General features: G+C 45.1%; 1 protein-coding gene across 1 annotated transcript; it reads right to left on the reverse strand.

Moving 5' to 3' along the window:
- Window positions 1-521: 521 nt before the first annotated feature.
- Window positions 522-19,350, reverse strand: MLYCD (malonyl-CoA decarboxylase). The gene is made up of 5 exons (XM_056862619.1): window positions 18,772-19,350; window positions 12,919-13,031; window positions 12,543-12,699; window positions 7,880-8,029; window positions 522-1,098 (listed from the first exon to the last, which is right to left on the reverse strand). Exons 1-5 carry the CDS (start codon window positions 19,348-19,350, stop codon window positions 565-567), a joined length of 1,533 nt encoding a protein of 510 aa, XP_056718597.1. The 3' UTR covers window positions 522-564.
- Between the last annotated feature and the right edge of the window lie 5,180 nt (window positions 19,351-24,530).

Raw genomic sequence — 24,530 nt, forward strand, 5'->3', positions numbered from 1 at the left:
TTTACTCTGCCAAAACTGATGGCCTGCTCAAGACGTTTAACACAGAACACTGGGCGAGAGCCTGTAAAACAAATATCTTACTGGAGAAGCACGAGGGGAGGCTGTTTTGTTTGTGCATTTGGACAAAAGGCCTTCCCTGACTCATCCTCTTTTATCTTGGTAACTATTGATCCGCCGTTCTGCTTTAATGTGTCAAGAGCGTCCAGGTGTTCCACGGTTCTTTTGAAAACCAGGATTAAACAAGGTTATTGATCCGGCGAGCAAGGCGAGGGACGATGCACAGTTCGTCGGAGTCACCCCTGGCTTGCCACTTCACTGCGGAGAGTTTACCCAACCTGTTTGTCGTGAGTACCGCCTCCAACAAATTGTGCTCTCTCTCTCCCCCCTCCCTCTCTAGCAAAGGATGCACAGGCAAAGAACGCGGCCTGACAAGTTCAATACGCAACCCCGCTGTGATTAAGGAAGGCGGGGGGAACCCGCTGATTTATCGGCAGTCTTCTCTTTTTAAAAAGAATCTCCCTTTTAATTAAATAGACATTTGCTCCTCAAAGCCACCTTCTTTATTCAAAGCTTGCTGTTCTGCTGAAACTGAGACACCAAGCTGAGGATCTGTTCCGAAGCTTTGATCTGCTTCGTTCCAAGATAGGCGGCGCTGTTGGCAGCGGTATCTTCCAGAAAGTAGCGATAGTTGACCATCATGCCGCAGGAAGCCGTGATGCCACGGGGGCTCGTGTCCGCCATCCAGTTCAGGCGCCACAACACGGCGCCATTTTGGAGGTGAAAATTAGCCACGGGGTTGAGCGCGTAGCCGCGGTGCTTCTCTCCGTAAAGGTACCAAGCGCACAGCCGCAGGAGTGGCTGCTGCAGTCGTCCCACCAGTCTCTCCGACCTCACCCACTCGTTGTTCATTAAGAGGCGTTTCAGAACTTCCAGGGCAGGGTCCCCCGTGATCTCGGAGATTTCTTTGAACTCCGGCTCTGTGAAGGGATCGTTTTGGCCCGCATCCTTCAATTGGGAGGAGAGGAGGCCGATAAGCCACTTGGTGAATCCCGGAATAGGAGAAAGCGTAGAGAAAACTTTCAGCTGGGGAAATTCCACCTGCAGATTTCAAATTAAGGGGGGGGGGAAACAAGCCAAATATTTGATTATGGGTTCAGCTGAATAAATGGTTCCCAAATGCAAGAACAAGGGACATGCTTTTTACAAAGGAAATAATCAAAACAACGCTTAAACCAGCAAGGACAAGCACAATTGCAACAACATTACCTTCACCAGCAGAGGAGAGGGCCTTTTTGGTGGCAGACCCACAACTTATGGAACAACCTCCTCTTGCTTTATTTATATTGTAAGACACCTCAAGTTCCATAAGGGAGAAAGGTGGCTATAAAGTCAACAGATTATGCTTAGACACATCTTTTTCAACTGCGTTTCAAAACATTGTTGAAAGCACGTCTGCTCAGGCAGAGGAACGCTTACGCTTAACGTCCCTGGTTTCTCATTTCTGCCCAATGAAATAAGTATCCTCTGCCCATAATCCAAATACCGAGGTGGTAAATCAAATTCCCAGCAGGGTAGTTTTTATAGCGTAAAGTTGTGATCAGCCATTCCCTCACATATATTACATGGAACTACAAGGATATGGGGATATGAAATTCTTTCTCAGCCCCCTGAAAATTTCTAAAGTGACACGAATTTATGCAGCAAATATTTCTCCTCCTGGCACCGCAAACCTGGCAACAGAGCAATATGACAACTGTGCCACTCAGCCGTAGAAAGCAAAACGTGCCACCTTTTGCAGAGAGAAATTCTCTCTACTCTTTGGCTGCAAAGTTATAGAAAGAAAACATTTCACAAAAATAGCATTCTTACTGCAAACTAGAATAGTATTTGAGGTGCGGCAGCAGAGAGACACAGAAAAGCTACAGGTTTACTCCGTGAACAAGCAGTTCCCAATTTTAAATGTCTACCCAAGTGGCAACTACAGGCTGAGTCAACAGGCATGCAGTATGTTTGGGACCGCTGTAAGACTAATGAACCCACACCCTTCGCAACTGAACATAGAAGCAGGGCAATCGTCATCCATATTTTCATGAAGTTTGTGGCTGGAAAATGACAGCCGTCTGGAAAGGTGCTCATAACCTGAATACTGGAGTGACGCAGTCTAAATGAATGCAGCAGAGACCAGTGTGTTGGGGGTGAATCATCCCTGGGTTCTGTGCAAAGTCTAATAAAGGCATGTGGTCAGCTAGCAGAACTTTGCTTCCTATCTCACCACCCCAGTTTTTAAAGCCAGCGAGGCAGAACAAGCTCATGCTCTTCCAATGCATTCCTATCTTTGTTTATTTATCCATTTTTCATCTTGTAAGGCTCTCTGTGTAAAGATAAAAAGCATGCATACTCCACACACACACAAAACATCATTAGTAAACACTAACACAATAAAAACACCAGCAATTCAAATTTAAAAGGTTCAATTTAGCAGTAGGCAAAAAGTATCCCCAACAGTTTAAACAAGGAAGAAAACCAACTATGCACAAACACACAAACACCTACTCTACAAAAGCCCAGAACAAAGATGTTTTACCTGGTACCTAAAACTTAGTAATGAAGGCAATAGGTGTACAACAGCAGGAAGAGTTTCACAGACAAGGTGCCATCACATAGAAGGCCCTATTCTTTGGGGCCACTGATCTTACTTCAGAACCCCTTCAATAGTGCCCCTCATTCTCATTTTAATATCTGGGCAGATTCCTAGGTGAGAAGAGGTCCTTGAAGTATCCAGGTTCCAGTCTACTTAGAGCTTTAGATGTAAACATTAGCACAGTTCCAAGTGTACCTTGAAAAAGGATTTCTTAACTACATGTTTGTGAAGAGCAGACTCCCCCCCCCCCAACACGTTGTCAGTTAAACTAGATGCAAGAAAGGCCAAGTGTAATGAAGGGGGTGGGGAGAAAGCCAAAAGGCTATCATTACTGACAAAGGAAAAGGATGCTAACAAGACAAACTGGTGACTAAAGGAATGTCAACGTTCCCCTGTCTTTGGGCTTAAGCTAGATGTTTGCGCTCGCCATTAGCCAAAATTCAAAGTCGCCCAGCATAAAGGAGTTCTTAGCCAAATGCGCATAAAAACCCACTCCTTGGACTACAGATAAAATGCTCTTCTGTTCTGCGGGATTCAGTTCCTTAAGGAGTTTCTGCCGTGCGTAAACCCCGATTCGTCTTTTAATAGTGTTTCTGTTGTTTACCACAAAAAAAAGGAAACCTTGGCATAATTTATGGAGGCAAAGTCTACTGGGGGCTCAGGCAGGGGAGGAAACAGAACAAAAAAATTAATCATGTGCTTCTTTTATTTTAAAGACTGACAAGACAAATTGGCAAAACGACCCAGTTTTTGTAGTATCTCATATCTGATGAATGGCTGAGTTTAGAAGCTTATCTTATGTGGCCAGTTCCTGAAGAAAATAATAAATAGATGCAGTAAAGCATGGCCATTTATGCTGCCGCTAAATTGATGTGCTACTTTCCAGGGCTGCTCCTGGTAGAGATCCGTTAATGTTTATTTCCTTGTCAGAAGCCCACACGCCATTAAGAAGCAGATGCCGGGTTCATTTTGTTGCTGCTTCTGCAGAAGACTGCAGATTCTTTCTGTTATCGGTGACTCATCTAAAACAGTGGCACACTGCATTAGCCAAACCAGGGGGAATGGAAGCTTTGCCCCCATATTTCACCCAGAAAACCAACGCTGGAGTCAGGAAGTTATCCTGGGCGTAAAGGATTAAGACAGCATCAGCAGCTTCATGAGAGCGGAAAGCTCTTGTTCAAGGTTCCTTGTTTCTTTTTACCTGGCACGCTGTGACGATTATAAAGACAGGGTCTTAAAGCACTATAAAAGGCCAAAAAGTATTCTTGCAGAAGGGCATGAGAACTATAGCGCACTTTGCTGGATGCACTGAAACGTTCTTAACTTGTTTTTCGGTCTTGCCTGGGAGAAGAAACAGAGCCAAGCTGAGGTTGGCTACTGCGCAAAAACTATTTTCAAAGGCAACTGTCTGCTCCCAGTCCATGGCACTGTCTGCGATTTAGGCATTTCACAGCTACCCTTATAAAGGCCAATAGCAGTGAAGCCATTTCTGCAGCCACAATGGCCATTTACATGCCCAAGTACCATGCTGGGATATGTGAAGGTAAAAACAGATGAAGGAATGAAGGTGCCGGCCATCTTCAGTGAACAAAGCAAAAAAAGAAACAGGTAGAAGTTCCTTCTACAGCTTTGAGGCCAATTTTGGGCAAAAGAAAAGCTCTCGGAATGTAATCAAGATGAAGTAACTGCCTTCACAAGAATATATTTCAATAATTTTTATAGATTTCCTCTGAAGGCATGGTTGGAAAAAGCCATAAATAGGACAAATAATTTAGGAATGCAACGTTGAAAGCTTCTCTCAACAAGAAGAGGAGGAGGAGAAGAAGAGTTGGTTTTTATATGCCAACTTTCTCTACCTTTAAGGAGTCTCAATCTGGTTTATGATCACCTTCCCTTCCCCTCATCAGACACCCTGTGAGGTAGGTGGGGCTGAGAGAGCTCTAAGAGAGCTGTGACTAGCCCAAGGTCACCCAGCTGGCTTCACGTGGAGGAGTGGGGAAACCAATCCGGTTCACCAGATTAGCCTCCACCGTTCATGTGGCGGAGTGGGGAATCAAACCCAGTTCTCCAGATCAGAGTCCACAGCTGCAAACCACTGCTTTAACCACTACACCATGCTGGCTCTTGCGTTCCACTAATACCAACTTTTTGGTGATCCCCGGCCCTAAGAGTGTGTGGCTATCCTTAACAAGGATCAAGTCTTTTTCAGTCCCTGGCCCTGGCCCGGTGGAATTCCCTTCCTAATGACATTAAGGCCCTGCAGGACCTAATAGAGTTCTGCAGGGCCTTTAAGATGGAGTTATTCCACCAGGTTGAGGGTAGCCATGGGTTGTCATCAGAGCTGGCCTCCCTACCTCCCGCACACCATTGGTTTGTTGGTGTGGGTTCATAAGTTGTTGAATGCTCCAGCACCTGTTCTTTGGATTCAGCGCCATCTTTGGACTTAGATTACATTATTTTTATTGTTTAAATTTTTTAATTAAAAGCTGTCAGATTTTAACTGTTTTATTGTAACAAACTGTTGTGACCAGCCCTGAGCCGGGCTTCGGCTGGGGATTGAGGGTGGGATAAAAATAAATAAAGAGCATCACAAGAAATGGGACAAAACTCAAGTGGGCCAAAGGTCCCATCCCTTGGCACGACACCTGTTCCTCTCTCAGCGCTGACTTAGCTTCTCAAATTCCTGGGAGGTTAATGCAGCAGCGCACACATTCCATTTGGCTGTCCCAAGAGAAAGTGTTTTTGTTTTGTTTTTTTGCCATCAAGTTGCCGCTGACTTATCATGACTCCATAGGGTTTTCAAGGCAAGAGACAAACAGAAGTTGTTTTCCACCGTCTGTCCCTGCGCAGTAACCCTAGACTTCCCTGGTGGTCGGCCATCCAAGTACTGACCAGGGCTAACCCTGCTTAGCTTCCAAAGACTACGGCAGAAAGTGGGGAAATTTTGGTATCAAGGCAGAAAAGCATACCACAAAGGGAAAATTTGGGCCAAAACTTTACATGGGCATTAGCAAAACAATGATATATCATTTTATACTGAATCTAAAACAACAGTCCTTCTGGCTGACCTCAAATGAAAGCTAACAATAATACCTGCACTCTCTAGAATTTCAAGCCACTTCATCCATTCATTTAAACTGAAGGTGGTTCATAAAAATTCCTGCCCACACACAGAGTTTAGAAAAGTTAGTATTAAAAGAAAAACAGCAACAAAGTTGAATGTCTAATTCATCACATAACCCCCAAATAATTCTGTTTTCTCTTCTTAATGTGACTGAAGATCTATTATAAATACTGAAAGTTAAAATACAGCTCCGAGCGTCTCAAACAGTTAAAATCTGCACCACTGCAAAACAGACAGCTCAAAGCATCTCTGCCATCACATTCAGATACAGCCACGGCGGCAATAATTTAACATGTTCTTTTTCTTGGGAAATTAAAAGTTACAGAAGCTTGAAATTAAGTGATTTGGAATTAATCAAATAGATGGGAGAAAACAAAGCAAATAATGATATATCTTATTTTCCCATGCATTGTTTATTCCCCAAAGGATATTTCAGATCCAACCATGAGAAATGTATTACAACACATTAATATCTATGGGAATGAACCCCAGGAAATGGAGCAGTACCAAGTAATTCAGTTTGATATTTAAATGAGTAGGCTGCACTTCTAATAAGACAGCTTCCTAAGTTATCTGCCTTAAATAAGGTCACCGCATTTAGTAGCTCAAAAAACACATTTCCTCTTTCACCTGCCCCAAAAGGGCAGTATAGATACCGTCTACACAGCTAGTGGCCTCAAAATGTAGCGTCACTGAGATTCACACAACCCAAATAAAAGGTGGGTCACCTTTAGAACACCATATACCCAATTCTGAACTTGGCCCCAAATGTGGATCAATAAATCCACACAAAACGACTACAAGGAGGATTTTTCTACAAATCTGGATGGGGGGAGAGAAACAGGTTTACAGAAAAATCTGATATAGAAAAAAATGGCAACAGGGCTTAAAAAAAATCCTAACCTCCGCTTAAAGGGGGGATATCAGAGATCTCACAATACTACGTTGCAGGAACTCAGCAGACATTATGAAGAAGGAGGTGGCGGGGAGGTTGAGAGAGGTGTCACTGCTTGGTAGGGGAGCAAGTAAGCAAGGGAGGTGGATGAGCAGATGGGGGCAGTGAGTGGGGCAACAGCAGAGAAGCAGAAAGTCACCAACACCAGGCAGATAAGGGGACAGCAGCACAAACAAGCAAGCCAGCAGTGGGTAGAGGTGACAAGGAAGCTGAGAGAGGTGCTGCCACTGGACAGGAAGACAAACCACACAGGGGGCAGAGCAAGAGAGAAGGGCAGCCGAGGCCACATGGAGGACAAGAGGTGATTCTGCCAGGTGAGCAAGTCAGGCAGAGACAACAATGTGGGTAGGATTGTCCCTCTCCCGCAACTTTCTCGCAGCCCCCCCCCACCTGTATACATACAATGACATAAAGACAAGCTTCCCTGTGTAACGAGTTACCATGCCCAAAAGAAATACAAAAATAAAGTGTTTTCATTTCCAGGTCATGTTACTTTCAGCCATACCTCCTTGGAGCCTTTTCAAGAGGCCATTTGTACAGATTGCTAGGAGGACTGCGCCCCATAATGCCAGAATGTCACCACAATAGAGTTTCTTACCATGAACCATGAAGCCCAATAAAGACATACGATCCTAACCAGGATGAACAGTAGTTATAGCTGATTGCAGGAGGTGCAGCCAGCCACAAAATAAATGGCCGCCACAGGAGGTGGTGCTGCACACAAAAAAGAAGCCCTAGTGAGGTGGAGAAGAGGGGTAAGTTTAAAAAACACACTAGGAAAGAGTAGTGAGAGAATAAAACCAACCCTGGTGGCAGCTCCAACTGAAACAAAATTCTTTTAATCTGCACAGCCAATCTGATCTGCAGTGGCCAATAAGAATCCCTGCTGGGCAACAGCCCCACATAGTCCCACCCACTTTCTAAAAAACACTTGGTGGGCATCAGAAAAGGTGTTGGCAGGTACCATGGTTCCCATCGGCACCCTGCTTTAGTGCTTCCAACAATGCAGGCATGCACATACATACAACCCACAAACTCAGACCGTTCAAGGATGTGTTATGATACCAGTCTTGCAATCCTAGTACCAAATATCACTGAAAGAACAGAGGCAACACAAGTAACATTTTAACATGTATACAAGCAACATTTCTGCATGTACCTGAAGTTCCTTAACGACCCGTTTGATGAGGTATGTCCCCAGCTCTACTCCCTGCAGGCCCTGCTGAGTCAAGCTGATGGAATAGAAAATGGCTGTAGTGATTTTGTTCAGGTTCTCCACTTCTTGAGAAGGAATCTCTTTCACTATGCCCTAGAAGATGACCAAAAAGAATTCAGTTAGAGCGGTTCCTCAGAGGAACAGGCTTCCTCAAGAGGTGGTGAGCTCTCCTTCCCTGGAGGTTTTTAAACAGAGGCTAGATGGCCATCTGTCAGCGATGCTGATTCTATGACCTTAGGCAGATGATGAGAGGGAAGGCATCTTGGCCATCTTGTGGGCATGGAGTAGGGGGTCACTGGGGGTGTGCGGGGGAGGTAGTTGTGAATTTCCTGCATTGTGCAGGGGGTTGGACAAGATGACCCTGGTGGTCCCTTTCAACTGTATGATTCTAGTAACAGTGATCACTGGCCAAAGCCAGTCGATTCACGTTCCATAAATCTGGGCCCCAACTCAGGTAGCTGAATGGCTTGTTGCACACACTTAGCTGGGCTTTGGATTTATTTTTTAATTGCTCAGCTGTCCTTTGCATATCATATACCAAGCCATTTTTGAAACACGATATAGTCTGAGATGCAACTGTTCCACTGGTCATGTGCAAGTGTCCTTACATGTGAAGAGCACTCTGGACTGCGCCCATAATATTTTTTGATACCGGTGATTTCATCAAGAAAAAAAAGTAACACTGCTATAAAGTATACAGGATATTCTAAACACTGCTACTAAAATTCAGCTTAGAACCCCAACCGTGGTTGAGGGTGCTCCCAGCGTCCAAGCACAGTCGTCTCTGGAGGTGAAGCAAGAGCTGTAACTATGTTTTCTCAGTTCTGACATCACACCAAACCAAAATTACCACAGATCACGTTAGCAAACCTACTTCAAAACATGGTCTCTGGTTTCCCAACCAATCACAGCAATGGTTTGTCAACCGAGACTTCATGCAGAACCACGTTTAGCCATGCTTTGGTGCAATATCTGGATTGAACTATTATTTTTACAGATACCTCTAGAAACGTTGTGAGGAAAAGTCAAACTCTTAACAATCAGATGCAGTTGCATTGTCTCTGAAACCTATCTGGTGTGATAGGAGACATGGGTCTACAAAAAGAAGACACAGCCTATCCTTCTCTGAAGCTGCAAAGTAGCAATTTGACTGGCCAGTATATACAGTCAGTCATGTGAGAAGAACAGCTACTTATCATTATTCTTACTCCACTAATAGAGGTGTGTGAAGGCAGCTTTTATGGAACTATTAGAAAGGGATCTCATGGGAGTTTCTACTAAGAAACCATACTGCTACGTGCAGCATTCTTGGGTCATGGAAATTTGCTTGGAAATACTGGGAAGCTTTTCCGGAAATTAAAGATTATAAGAAACAAATTGGAGAAATACAATCACAAGAAGAGGCCTTGAAGGACCAGATTGCACTTTTGGATATGAAATCGAGAGAGGCCAATCTACGCATACGCAATCTCCCAGAACGGTATGGAGCTACCAGAGAGACCATGATAAAGTCACTTGCTGATATTTTCCATATAAATGAACAAAAATTAAATTATGCAATAGATAAGATCTACAGGGTCCCCTTGTCTCCAAAAATGCAGAAATCAAAGCCTAGAGAGATTGTGATTGGGTTTTTTTTATTTCAGAATGAAGAATACTATCATGCAAATCCAATTTCATAGTTCTCTGTCAGTAGATGGAGTACCATTAATACTGCTAAAAGATATACCTCATCACTTGGTTGCAAAGAGGAATGCTTACAAAGATTTCACTATGATATTAAGAAAAAATGGAATAAAATACGCTTGGCTAACTCCACAAGGTCTTACTTTCACCTATAAACAGAACAGATGTGCTGTCAATTCACTGGCAGAGGTTGAGAGATTTCTATTAAGAAACAAAGAACTGGCAGATCCTATGCAAGGAAGAGAACAAGAGGAAGCACGACAGGATGAAAACCCAAGTTTGCAAGAAACAGTAACTGGAAACCATGGACACCAAGAGTCTACACCAAGAAAGCAAGAAAAAAACAACATAAAAAAACCGTTCAAGAAGGGTTAAAGGGTTGGAGGGTACTGAAATGATGGGAGAAAGGGGAGGTGTGGGGGAATAACAATGAGTTTTTTAGTTTACTTATCAATGAAAAGAATGTATAGATCTATTATTATGTAACCTATTAGCATTTTTAATTTTTCTTTAATTTCAATTGACAAAATTAGTGATTAGGTTATAAATGATAGTTGGTATATAATGGATATTAGGAATATATAGAAAATTATAAATAATTATATACTAGTCTAGTAAGAATAGATAATTTTTAATATAAAGGAGTGACTAGATTATGAATAGGTAAGAGGAAGCTGGGGGGTGGGGAGTCCAAACTATTAGATGTATTTAACAATGAAGGTATACATTAAGCTATATATTGCTATTTACTAACATATGAAAAGATAAGCTTTATTAAATACTGAATAAGACAGATTGTGTTATTATGGAAAAAGCAATAAAAAGTAATTTTTTTAAAAAAGGAAATACTGCGAAGCTACCAGCTCAAGGCCTGATGTATAAATAAATTCAACCATTGACACACAGTGCTGATTCTCAGCCAAGGGACCAAGACAGCGCCCCCCACCCCCCCACCACCAAGGCACTGGCAATACCAGATTGCTCCCTGCGTGCTTGGTCAAATACAGCCTTCATCTCGCCGCCTCCCCTTGTGCTTGTTGGCAACACCATTATCTTCGAAGGTAAGACACTGCGAGGTTTGGGGCACCTGGGCCTATCTCAGCCTTAGAACCCTGCCATTTGCCGCGGACAACTCTTTGGATTTAGGCTTTGACCTCTTCTATCCATTAACATCAAAGAATCTATAAAAAGAACAAGAAGCCTCACCTTTGGAAGTCAGAGTGAGTAAAAAGACACTTTTTGCCTTTATCTTGATTGAGAATACTTGAATGATGATAAAAACACCTACGAAAACCACGACTCCCTACCCAGCGTAACGAGTCTTTTTAAATTAACAAATGCCATTAAACGAACCGACAAAGACCTTATCAACTTGATCAGTGAGTAGACGCAATAAAAGGGACTTTTGAATGACTTTACAACTACCAATTAAATGCTTTGAGGGGAGGGAGTGAGACGAAAACCTCCCCCCCCCACTTCCGGTTCTCTCTGATTCAATCAGTCCTCCAGCCACGTCGTCTCTTAAGACCGGAAGATAATAAGAAGGGCTTTGTTACCATCGAAAAGACAGGGCAGATTGGAAGACTTGAAGTGAATCTCCCCGGTGTAACCATCAAATCGTTCCTACCACTTAACCTCCGAGAGGAGACGATGCAGGGTCTATGATACCGCAGTTTCCTGTCTACTTCCTTTTCTTTATCTGTGCCGTTTTGAAGCGTAATTGAGGATATTTTGAAAATTACAAAGCCCGTTTTTATATAAGAATACAAGCAGATATGTCAAACAAGAGGATGGAAAATATGTTACTCAAACAAATGGACATGTTTGCAGTGCAACAAGATTTAGTCTTTGAAAAACAACAAGCGCTCTCACATCAAGTATTTCAACTAGCTGAGAAGATGAATATCCTATTTAACTTAATCAATGGAAAACTGGATACAATTATTGAGGAGATCCACGATATGAAGACCCAAGATATGACAACAAATAGCCCAATGGAAATAAAAGGTTCTACTAAGGAGATGACGACTGAATGCTATGTGGAAGTGGTGATAAAATCTGGAGAACAATTTATCCTGAAAGAGGTAGCTGCAAATGACCAGCTGGCAATGAGAGAGAGCAACATGAGAGAATTCAATACCTCTACATTCTACTTGTCTGAGTTACTGTTGACAGGAGGAACACTATTATCCCAAGAAAACATTTCCTGGCAGCCAGCGATGGAGGGAGACACGACGAAGGATTTTATCAAGAAGCTGCAGGACATTTTAACAAGAAGCCAATGGATGCAACTACTGGGATCCTCTTTTACATTTTCAGAGGCCAGAATTGCAGCTACTATACTGAAAAATGGCGGGGGGGAAATTGGGAAATGAAGAAGGACTGGCAGATCCCCTCCCAAAACAAGAAAATGGCTAAGATGATGCTTATTTTTGGGGTGTAAGGGAGGCACGGTGGATTTACTTTGATGAATTTTTAAATGTATTGATCTAATCCTTTCATTATAGAATAACAAAATGTTATATAGAGACAATGATGATGATATTATAACTATGTAGGACTTGAAACTGCTTACAGAAGTAGTATAGATAGCTTAAAGCAAGTCTGTATGAAAGAAAATAAGGATTAGAAATTAATTTGAAATGCAAAAGTGTTAACCAGTAGAATTAGTGAGTGAAGAAGATGTGGGGAAGTCATATATAGTAGATAGCATTGAATACTATAGATAACATATTCTCAGTAATAGCAATGAGTTTTTTTTTGTTATAAGTAGTTACAACTGAATATATTGTTGAGATATGTTTAATTTTGTTGAATTGTGGAAAATAATAATTATATATATATATATATATATATATATATATATATATATATAAAAAGAACCCTGCCATTTGCCACCCATCAAGCAATTGGGCTATACCTGGATGCTGCTGGAGATCTCATCCGTAAGAGCCACGTGCAGAACTATCAAGGGCTCGCCGGGTATCGCGCAGTGAGCGAAGTAGTAGCACCTTCTGTAAGACCCAACGCGGCGCTTCATATCCATCCAGTTTCTAACCGGATGCACAGCTTCACTGCTGCGAAGAGGCAAGTCAGCCAAGTGAATAATTTACATTTTCATGCATAAGTCAAGAATTCATCGAACATGTTAAGGATTTGAGATTTATTTACCCCGTACATCTTCCCACAAGAACAGCAATGCTAGGGTCCATCTGTACATGCAGGTCTGCAGGAGACCCCAGGTCTACTTGAAAGCCTTGTGGGGTGGGGGAGCTACAGCCTTCCTTGGCACTTACTCACTAATCTTTTGAAGAATGTCACAAGGCGACTGCCACGTAACTCTCTCCAAGTTTAGGAATCCGGTAGAAAACCATTCTGATAGCATGTTCTTTAGCACTCCGTTCATTTCCTGGAATCACAAAGAAGAGGTAAAATATTTAATCAGTGCAGCCAAAAAAAGCATATCAACTTGGTTTTTAAGGACCTAAGAATAGCAGGATAGGCGTGAGATAAATGGTTGTAACCAACAAATACCAGTCTCTACTGTAGCCTGCCCTACCCTGCCTGGCCCAGGCTAGCCCTACCTCATCAGATCTAAGCTGGTTGGCCCTGGGTAATAAGTGGATGGGAGACTATCAAGGAAGTCCAGGGTTCCTACACAGACAACGGCAAACCACCTCTGATTTCAGGCAGAGGTGTTTCACATCATCTACTGCTTGGTCCTTTTAGCTGGAGATGCTGGGGATTGAACCTGGGACCATCTGCATGTCAAGCAGATGCTTCACCACTGAGCCACATCCAAACCCCCCCTTCCATTATGGAGACATAGTAGCATGATGAATACAAAATCATAGAATCATAGAGTTGGAAGGGGCCATACAGGCCATCTAGTCCCACCCCCTACTCAATGCAGGATCAGCCTAGAGCATCCCTGACAAGCGTTTGTCCAGCCTTTGCTTAATGACTACCAGTGAGGGGGAGCTCACCACTTCCCTAGGTAGCTGATTCCATTGTCGAATGACTACAAACAGCTGCTGAACTTTGTTAACAATAAAATGTACTACTTCCACCATATTTCAACATGTCATGAGAATTTTCACAATTCTTGCTTCACCTGAAAAGCTGTACCTGCCTGGACAGATATTGGTGTTGAGACTGTTTTAAAAAACAACAAGTTTGCATGGTTTACTAATGCTCTGACTTAAAGCTTTTGCAAGTGATGAGATTTTAAAAGAGTTCTGGGGACACATCACTGCATGAAATAAAAGAAAATTACCCAGAGTTTCAACAATAGATTGTCCTCCATCCTACCAAAGTACAATTTTTATATTCTCAGCGAGATTCTTTTTCACCAGGAAGTCTATAGCTGAACTTTTGCTGGTAGACATGCCTGAACAGAAGCGCTGCACCTAGGTCAGAAGTATCTATCATCTTCCACAAATTCGGCAGGAAGACATTTACTGTTTCTTAGCAACTAGTCACAGAGGAGTCTAGTCATTTTCTCTGGGCCATTGCTCTTGATCCTGGTGACTGTCTAACCTTAGAATACTAACCTTGAATACAAATTCAATCAATGTTTGAGGGAAGTGCTGGCAACTCTAAACATAAGCCTGCGATTCACATAATGCTGTATTTGGAATTTCTGCTTACAGAGTTTCCAAGCGGTAAAGCTAGCCCCCTGTGCAAGCACCGAGTCATTATTGACCCATGGGGTGACGTCACATCCCGACGTTTACTAGGCAGACTGTGTTTACAGGGTGGTTTGCTATTACTTCCCCAGTCGTCTACATTTTACCCCCAGCAAGCTGGGTACTCATTTCACCGACCTCGGAAGGATGGAAGGCTGAGTCGACCTTGAGCAGGCTACCTGAAACTGACTTCTGTCGGGATCAAACTCAGGTCATGAGCAGAGCTTTTAACTGCAGAACTGTAGCTTACCACCCTGCGCCACGGGGCTCCAAGCTGTACATACCACCGATTCTACCGACGCTTAGGAAAATTTGCTAATTATGGCTACCATTCTATTGATTTCAGCCTTGGCCATGATATCAAGACCAGCAAGAAAAAAATATAACAAATCACTACTAAAAAACACATAATTCAATCATATCATTCAAGCACTTCAACCCAGATTACCAAACCGATCTAATTTATTATTGCAGTATGCTCAGCTATGAACTACCTGGAAGCAACTCCATTACCAAAGAGGACACAACAAATACTTTATGCACATGAGTGGAAACTGTCACAACAGATGGCCTGTTGCGCCAGCTCCGAAAGGACCAAGTGTCAACGTGACAGGGCAGGCACGTGGGCCTCAATGCAGAGGCAGTTGTTGACTCTTGCTGGAGTAGGGCTTGCAGGTCTGCCTTGACTGCAGAATAGAAATTTCACACAAGAATAACTATGTGAGTGTGAAGCAAGCTGGGTGAGATACCTTAAAGGCCATCTGATCGCATAAGAGCTCAAACTTTAGCACAGATTAGCAGTTCCCTCCCAGCTAAACCAGAGGGTGATATTTACACCACAGCAGCTAAAGCAAGTTTATAGGATCAGGTCTCTGGTAGGCCTTATTTGCAATGCTGCATTAACTTGCTGCTGAGTCCTACAAACCTTTGCACAAAGCGCCGTTTCAAAAGGCCATTCCTGGATGATTATTTTTTACTTCTACTATGCAGCATGTACTGAGATTTTAAAAGGCATGCAAAAATCTCTTCCCACTGTTCCAGATGGGAAGAGAGCCAGACAACTTTCCTAGGTCGAGAACCAGGTTTCTAATTTCTGGGTGTTCAAAAATAAATCTTTTAGATACAAGCTTCAAGTTCCCTGTTTTAGGCAAGAATGGAACTCGAGTTCTTGATGCATGGGCATTAAGTATTTAAGCGCCTGGGATGCTTCTTGCAGTGATAACGTTTCTGGAGCACACCCACCATGGGGCACTGCTAGGAAGAGCAAGGTGCAGAAGAAACAGAAAGGAAGGTAGAGGGCTATGCGATCTAACCCACCCTCAGAATCAGACTAAAGAATTTACCGCACTTGTATTCCCAGAGATGTATTAAGAGTTTGAAAACGTTATAAAAATGCTGTTTGCACTTTGTTAGGCCCCTTTAGCTGTGAAGACATCTTTCAACCATTTATAAGCCGTGGTATCCAAAAACCCTTTGAAAGCAATGTTTTTTACAACATTTTCAAACTCTTAATCGCTGGGAATACAAAGTGCAGTAACCCCCTAAGTAACTTTTGCAATCCTGAACAGTTTGTTTCTCACAGGCACAAAACTTTGGCTTGGGAACCCAGCTGTACAGATAAGCAGTGGTCCAATGCATTTCATAAGTGACATGTACAAACAACATTTACAGGAAAGCATCACTGTTTATTTTTTCCCCCGCAATTGGATTGAGACAGAGCCAGCGAGGTGTAGTGGTTAAGAGTGGTAGTTTGGAGCAGTGGACTCTGATCTGGAGAACCGGGTTTGACTCCACACTCCTCCACATAAGCGGCGCAAGCTAATCTGGTGACCTGGGTTGGTTTCCCCACTGCTCCACATGAAGCCAGCTGGGTGACCTTGGGCTGGTCACAGCTCTCTTAGAGCTCTCTCAGCCTCACCTACGTCACAGGGTGTCTGCTGTGGGGAGGGGAAGGCGATTGTAAGCCAGTTGGATTCTCCCTTAAGTGGTAGTGAAAGTCGGCATATAAAAACCAACTCTTCTTCTTCAAGCTTCAAAAAAATCCCAAGTACACAAGAGTTTGTGGGGACACGTCTTGCCTCATTCCAGGGCAAATGAAGAAGTGTTTTGCCACCACATCTGCGCTCTACTTTGGTATTCCTTGCGAACGCTACGCTTTCGGCAGCATACTGATGCCGAGAACTGTTCCGACATGTCGCAAACAGAATCTTGGCACTGTGATGTGAACTTTGGCCTGATAAAGAGTGCCTGCCAGTTCTCTTCAGGCATATCGAATGCTGTACAAAAACATGTGATACAGTTTCTATCCAGTGCTATATAAGCCACATACAACTCTGTATCTCACTCTGTCCTAACGCCCCATGCACAGATTCCAATCTAGACAAGCGTAACTCTTCATAGGAAAACAGAAACCTTGTGGCACTTTAAAGACAAACAAAACGCTATTCCAGAAAAGGCTTTTGTTAACAAGAGTCCATTTGTTCAGATGCTACAAGAGGTTCCTCACTCATTACAAGTGTTAACTCACCTAGCAAAACTAGCGATTTCTTCCTCTGTTTTTCTTAAACTTCAAAAGACTTGAATTCCACAAAATCACATTTCACCTTGTACTTCCCGGCCTCTGAGTGTGCTGTGTGCATTTTTAAAGAAGAAAAATTTCCGCTACATACAATGACTGCTCAGTGAGGATCCACTCACTGCATCTTAAGAAAAAGGCTGCAGCTCACAAGAACTTATGCTGGAATAAAATTTTATAAGTGTTTAAGGTGACACAATGCTCCTGTTTCTCCATCACCCAGAAGACCAATACAGCATTGTGCAGAAGGGCCCAGATTCAATCCCCAGCATCTCCAGTTAAAAGGATCAGGTCGTAGGTGATATGAAAGACCTCTTTTTTGGGACCCTGGAGAGCCACTAACAGTTAGAGCAGATTGAACACATGAAGCTTTCTTATACTGAATCAGACCCTTGGTCCATCTAAGTCAGTATTGCCTACTCAGACTGGCAGCGGCTCTCTAGTTTCTCAGGCGGAGGCCTTTCACATCACCTACTTGCCTAGTCCCTTTAACTGGAGACGCTGGGGATTGAACCTGGGACCTTCTGCATGCCAAGCAGATGCTCTACCACTGAGCCACAGCCCCTCCCCACATACATGTGTATGTGTGTCTATCATTGAACACATGAAGCTGCCTTGATGGCACTTAACACACACAAATGGAAGAGGGTCTGGATTAGGCCCCTTTCATGAATACATGAAGCTGCCTGATACCGAATCGGACCCCTGGTCCATCAAAGTCAGTATTGTCTACTCAGACCAGCAGTGGCTCTCCAGGGTCTCAGGCAGGGGTCTTTCACATCACCTACCTGCCCAGTCCCTTTAACTGGAAATGCCGGGGATTGAACCTGGGACCTTCTGCATGGCCCAATGGACCAAGGCTCTGATTCAGTGTAAGGCAGTTTCATGTGAATGGGCATTCAGCACATGAACACGCATGAACACATGAAGCTGCCTTATACTGAATCGGACCCTGGTTCATCAAAGTCAGTGTTTTCTACTCAGACCGGCAGCGGCTCTCAGACAGTGGTCTTTCCCATCACCTACTTGCCTGGTCCCTCTAACTGGAGATGCCGGGGACTGAACCTGGGATCTTCTGCATGCCACGTAGGTGCTCTACCAACTGAGCTATGGCCCTTCCCCAGGGCTCTCCAGGGTCTCAGGCAGAGGTCTTTCCCATCACCTACTTGCCTAGTCCCTTCAACTGGAGATGCCGGGGATTGAACCTGGGACCTGCTGCATGCCAAGCAGATGCTCTACCACTGAGCCACAGCCCTTCACATGAAGCTGCCTTATGCTGAACCAGACCCTTGGTCCATCAAGGTCAGTATTGTCTACTTTGACTGGCAGCGGCTCTCCAGGGTCTCAGGCAGAGGTCTTTCACATCACCTACTTGCCTGGTCCCTTTAACCGGAGATGCCGGGGACTGAACCTGGGACCTTCTGCATGGCCCAATGGACCAAGGCTCTGATTCAGTGTAAGGCAGTTTCATGTGAATGGGCTGAAGCACATTCACCTTGGTCCATCAAAGTCAGTATTATCTACTCAGACCGGCAGTGGCTCTCCAGGGTCTCAGGCTGAGGTCTTTCACATCCCCAACTTGCCTAGTCCCTTCAACTGGAGATGCCGGGGATTGAACCGGGGACCTGCTGCATGCCAAGCAGAGGCTCTACCAACTGAGCTATGGCCCTTCCCCAGGGCTCTCCAGGGTCTCAGGCGGAGGTCTTTCCCATCACCTACTTGCCTGGTCCCTCTAACTGGAGATGCCAGGACTGAGCCTGGGACCTTCTGCATGCCAAGTAGGTGCTCTACCACTGAGCCACGGCCCCTGCTTCGGGACTGCCCACCCTCTCCCCCCCCCCAATAAGGAACCCCAGGCCCCTCCCCGCCTTCCTCCTCCTCCTCACCCTGACGTGCGGCCCTTCGGCCTGGCGGGCGGCCAGCGCCTCGAGCAAGTCCCTGCGCAGCTCCACCAGGAAGCGGAGGCCGCCCTCCTGCCTGCCCAGGTGCTGGAAGAGGCCCCGGTAGCGCGGCGTGAGGTAGTGCCGGAGCCGGTCCTCGGCCTGCAGCAGCCCGCCGGCCTCGTCCCTCTCCGCCGGCGGCGGCGGCTGCTGCTGCTGCTGGAGGCTCGCCACTTTGGCGCTCAGCTCGGCCACCCGCCCGTGCTCGACGCCGAAGTCGCGGGCCAGGCGGCCCAGCAGCTCCGCCCGCGGACGGCCGGGCTCCAGGCCGCGGTAGTAGCGCATGAACTCGGCGCCGCCGTGCTCCAGGGCGGCCCCGGCCGGCGCCGCCGCCTTCTCCCGCGTCTCGTAAGGGGGCAGCGGCGGCACGGCGCGGCGGAGCGCTTCCTCCATGCCGGGTAGGCCCGAGCGGGCCTCGGTTGCTATGGCGACGGCGCTAGGCCGCGGACGGCCGGAACTACGGAAGCCGAGAGGCGGGGAGACGAAGAGGCGCCGCGCCGCCCAGCAGGGCCCCCAGCGGCGCATCCTCGGCGGCGGCGCGAAGCCGAATTCTCCGCTCAGGACGCAGAAAGGGCCCTCCTCTGAGGCGGAGAAGAAACGAAGGAGGCGATTGGGTGACTGTGGGGCACGTCCTCCTCTCTTCGGCCAATCCGAATGAAGGGTGGGCGGGGAAAGCGTGGCGCCGCCCTACTGACGCCTTCCGCCATGCCTGGAAGGGCAGGAGGGGGAAAAGGGGCGGTCCTTTCGACCTTCCTGGGCGGGTGATGCGGAGATTTGGCCACGCCCCCTGAAAGAAGCACCACGTTCCAAGAGATTTCTAGTTGGATGGTTGCCAACTTCATGTTGGGAACGTCATGGAGATTTGTGGGTGGAGCTTGGAGAGGGTGGGGTTTAGGGAGGATAGGTTGCTCAGAAGGGATGTTGTAGAGTCCGCCCTCCAAAGCTTTCATTTCTTTAGGACTGCCAACCTCCAGGGACTACCAGAAAAAGAAGGCTCTGTGCTGTATATTATAAAGAAAACAAAAACAGCACAAATTTCCAATGCAATTAAATATATTAAGTGCAAAGAGGTGTACAGTGAAAACACATACAACAAACAATACACAAAATACAAAGGATCAAAAAGATAAGATAAGTACTAAATGTTGTTGCTTATCAATGACTTGACAATTTCTTTTACAGAGTTCAAACTTCCAGGTAAGTGCAATTGTCCAAGAGTTTGGAGGACATATGAACAACTAGAACAGCTGGAAAAGATGAAGATGGACGTGTTGTCTAGATCGTTATTCACGTTTCGCCAAGGCTTCATCAGCTGATCAATTTCTATGTACAATAAAGATTATTATTATAATACTAAAATATTAAAATATTGAAATTGCAGTTTATTATCATAAATTCATGCCATTATAAAAATATTGTTCTATATCAAATACAATATTATATACTACAATATTGACCTGGAGCAGAAATAAGTTATGCCATCAATGTTGATACAAAGTTTACTGTAAAAATACCAATAAAAATGCATAGGATAGGTTGCTCAGAAGGGATGTCGTAGAGTCCACCCTCCAAAGCTTCCATTTCTTTAGGACTGCCAACCTCCAGGTACTACCGGGAGATGTCCTGCTATTACAAATGATCTCCAGCCGATAGAGATCAGTTCCCCTGGAGAAAATGGCCACTTTGGCTATTGGACTCTATGGCATTGAAGTCCCTCCCTCCCCAAACCCTGCACTCTTTAAGCTCTGCCCCAAAATCCTCCCGCCGGTGGCGAAGAGGGACCTGGCAATTCCAGGTAAGAAATTGCTCAGGTTCAGCCCATTCTCCAAAGGTACCATTTTCTCCAGGGGAACTGATAGTTGTCATCTGGAGATGAGTTGTAATTCCGGGAGATCTCCAGGCCCCACCTGGAGGTTGGCAACCTCCGTTTAACCTGTAGAGCTACAGCCTGGGAAGATGTCTGCTTGATGGCTTGGCAGTCCTCCATGGCATTCAGCCGATGATTGCTGGGTGACATTTTCCTTGCCCTATGAAATTCCCCCTCTCCCTCCCTCCCCTTCCAAAGGTTCTCCAACTTTCTAAAGGTTAAAGTTCTGTTTGTAGATTCTGGACCAAATTAATTTCGACTGGAACGAGGGTCACGGAAGTCAGTTTTCAGAATACTTCGGTAATTTGGTGCGGTCATCTGCGATTCCTTTGCCTCGGACCAGAACAGCAGAGTGGTTAAATTAACAACTCAATACAATGCCTTGAAAACACTGTTGGACCGTTTGCCTTCTCAAAAGATGAATGACCTGCTGCCCCAGGAAATCAAAGTCCTTTATTACCAGAGGCCTGACATAAAATAATCGGTTTTGGGACTAAGGCCATTACATTGTCTACCAAAGACCTACTTTTTGACCTTTAGGGACCAATCTGTTGTTCCTCTTGACTTCTCAAAATTGAACCACCATATTTCAATCAGGCCGCTCTGATGACTTCAGAACAGCACACGAGAGAAGCGCCAGGAAAGAGCGGGTTCTGAGAGCTGACAGTGAAACAATTTCTCTTCCAATGGTATGCGAAAGCAAGACAGACAAATTGCTCGGGTTCAGCTTCCCTGCTGGAGTAGGTGCCCAGTTCCCTTTTTCTCCTTCAAGTATCAAGTGAGCAGACACTACGGTAGCCAACATCCCAGTGGAGATTGCAAATGATTTCTATAGGGCAATGATAGTGCAGTGTCCGGATGTGTTGCATTCAAATGCAGGGGTAGGTGTCCAAAAGTGCATGTGTGTGTTAAGTGCCGACTTATGGCGACCTCCAAAACAACCTGTCATTAATAGCCTTGCTCAGGTCTTGCAAACTGACGGCTGTGGCTTCCTTGACTGAGTCAATCCATCTCATCTTGGGTCTTCCTCTATATGCATAAAAAACCAGCATGTGGTGTGAACAAACCAAGTCTTAAATTTATTTTATTTTATCTCAGAATTGGAAGGTACTGTCAGGGTCATCTGGTCCAACCCCCTGCCAATGCAGGAACTGGTGGTGATGGAAAATGCCATTACGGTGACCCCTCATGGGGTTTTCAAGCCAAGAAACATTCAAAGGTGGTTTGCCATTGCCTGCCTCTAGCAACCCTGGACTTCCCTGCAGGTCTCCCATCCAATTACTACAACTATAATATCCCCAACAAGTACATATTCAGTTGATGGTTAAAAATCTACAACGAAAAACCCACCACCTCACAAGGGAGACTGTGTCAAACACACCTCACTGTCAAGAAGTTCTTCCTCAAATTTAGAAGAAACTTCCCTAACTATAGTTTATAGTGGTTTTTTTACTCAGAAAGCACAAGCGACCATTATACAGGCAAGAATCAACTAGCAGACTACTGTGTAGCATTAAGAAAATAACAAGGCTGAAGAAGCCATTTTTGGTGAAAGCGTCTATTACCTGGAAGACATTTCCATTTAACATTAAGTGCCAGCTTGGTCCCCGTTTGAATCTCCCGCAGCACACAGCCAGCGGATTAAAGAGTCTGATTCCTGACACGGACTCTACGAAAAATCTACAGGAATCTTTTCCATTTTTTTGGACCAGCTCTTACAAAGACTGATATTATTACTGGAAAGTCTTAAAGATCTAGAGAGAAACATTAGACATAGATTTGTTGTATATAACGTTCTTTGACTTGTTCTTTGATACTTGTACTATGTTCTCTTGTTTGACTATCGCTCACTTGTAGATATTGCTTGCACTACTTTTTGTATTGACTATCTCCTTCTGAAAATATGTATGGAACTGAGCCTTGTGTTGATTATTTTTGCATAGCCAATTAGCATCGCAATGTGAATTGTTTTGCTATAACCTCCAGGTAATAGCTGGAGATCTGCTATTAAAACTGATTTCCAGCCGATAGAGATCAGTTCACCTGGAGAAAATGGTCGCTTTGGCAATTGGACTCTATGGCATTGAAGTCCCTCTCCTCCCCAAACCCTCCCCTCCTCAGGCTCCACCCCAAAAACCTCCCACCAGTGGCGAAGAAGGATCTGGCAACCCTAACTGCAGGTGAGGTCTAACCAAATGCTGCATTCGGAAGGCGGAACCATTTTGCTAGGCCTGTAAGCATTCAAACTATGGTTGCCAACTCTGGGTTGTGAAATTCCTGGAGATTTGGAGGTGCAGCCTGGGAAAGGGGGGACCTCAGCAGAGTATAATACCATACGGTCTACCCTCCAATACAGCCATTCTCTCCAGGGGAACCGATCACTGTCATCTGGAGATCAGCAGTAATTTTGGGAAATCTCCAGGTCCCACGTGGAGGTTGGCAACCCTACTTCAAACCGCTAAAGCAGCGGTTGTTGTTACAAAAAGAGATAAATGACTGCTCTGTTAGAAGCTGAAGAATCGCTTTGACACCTAATTGCTCTTGTGCTTGAATTTCAAAAATCAAGGCCTTTTATTCCCAGACGCTGTTCCTTCTTTGTTCTTGTTTTCTTATTGTGTGTGCGTGTGGATTAATGAAGACTTCTCTCCGTGAGTTAGACAAATGAAACTGTTGGTGAGACACAATGCTTCGCGCTCCTCCCTTTCATCCGGGATTGCAGAGCATTCTATAAAGATGATTTAATATGCAAGATTGCCTGTGAACTAGGTAAACAACGTAATTAATACTCATATGCCCGTTTAATGTGGCTTCTCAAACAACGGCCTGTTTTACAGATGGATCACACGGAACAGGAGGCCGTCTTGTTTTTGAGCACCTGCTAGGGACCAACAGGCTAGATAACAGATTTCCAGCATTTGAACCACATACTTGAGGTCAGATGTTTTTCTTCTGCAACTGAGGGAGAGATAGGGTTGCCAGGTCCCTCTTTGCCACCAGCGGGAGTTTTTTGGGGTGGAGCCTGAGGAGGTGGGGTTTGGGTGGGGAGGGACTTCAGCGCCGTAGAGTCCAATGGCCAAAGCAGCCATTTTCTCCAGATGAACTGATCTCTGTCGACTGGAGATCAGTTGTAATAACATGAGTACTTGGAGGTTGGCAACCGTAGGGAGAGAGATGGTTTGCATTGCCAACTCCAGGTTGGAAAATTCCTGGAGATTTGGGGGTGGCGCTTGGGGAGGGTGGGTTTGGAGAAGAGAGGGACCTCAGCAGAGAATAATGCCGTAGAGTGCAGCCTCCAAAGTAACCATTTTCTGAAGGGAACTGACCTCTGTGGTCTGGAGATGAGTTGTAATTTCAGGAGATCTCCAGGCCCACCCCACCTGGAGATTGGCAACCCTACCTGTGAGGTAGGTTAGGCTGAGAGTGTTCGACTGGCCCAAGGCCACCCAGCAAGCTTCCATGGCAGAGTGGAGATTCGAACCTGGTTCTCCAAGTCCAACATCGTAACCACTGCAGCATCCTGATGTTGGTATTTTTATTCTCAGATCTCCAACGTAGGGTTGCCAGTAGGGTTGCCAGGTGCCTCTTTGACACCAGTGGGAGGTTTTGGGGGTGGAGCCTGAGGGGGTTGGGTTAGGGAGAAGGGAGGGAATTTGATGCCATAGAGTCCAATGCCAAAGCGGCCATTTTCTCCAAGTGAACGGATCTCTATCAGCTGGAGATCAATTGCAATAGCAGGAGTTCTTCAGCTAGTACCTGGAGGTTGGCAATCCTAGTTGCCAGCTCCAGGTTGGGAAATATCTGGAGATTTTTGGGGTGGAACCTGAGGAGGTCGGGGTTT

Source organism: Euleptes europaea, chromosome 17 (assembly GCF_029931775.1).
Source record: "Euleptes europaea isolate rEulEur1 chromosome 17, rEulEur1.hap1, whole genome shotgun sequence".
Taxonomy (NCBI): domain Eukaryota; kingdom Metazoa; phylum Chordata; class Lepidosauria; order Squamata; family Sphaerodactylidae; genus Euleptes; species Euleptes europaea.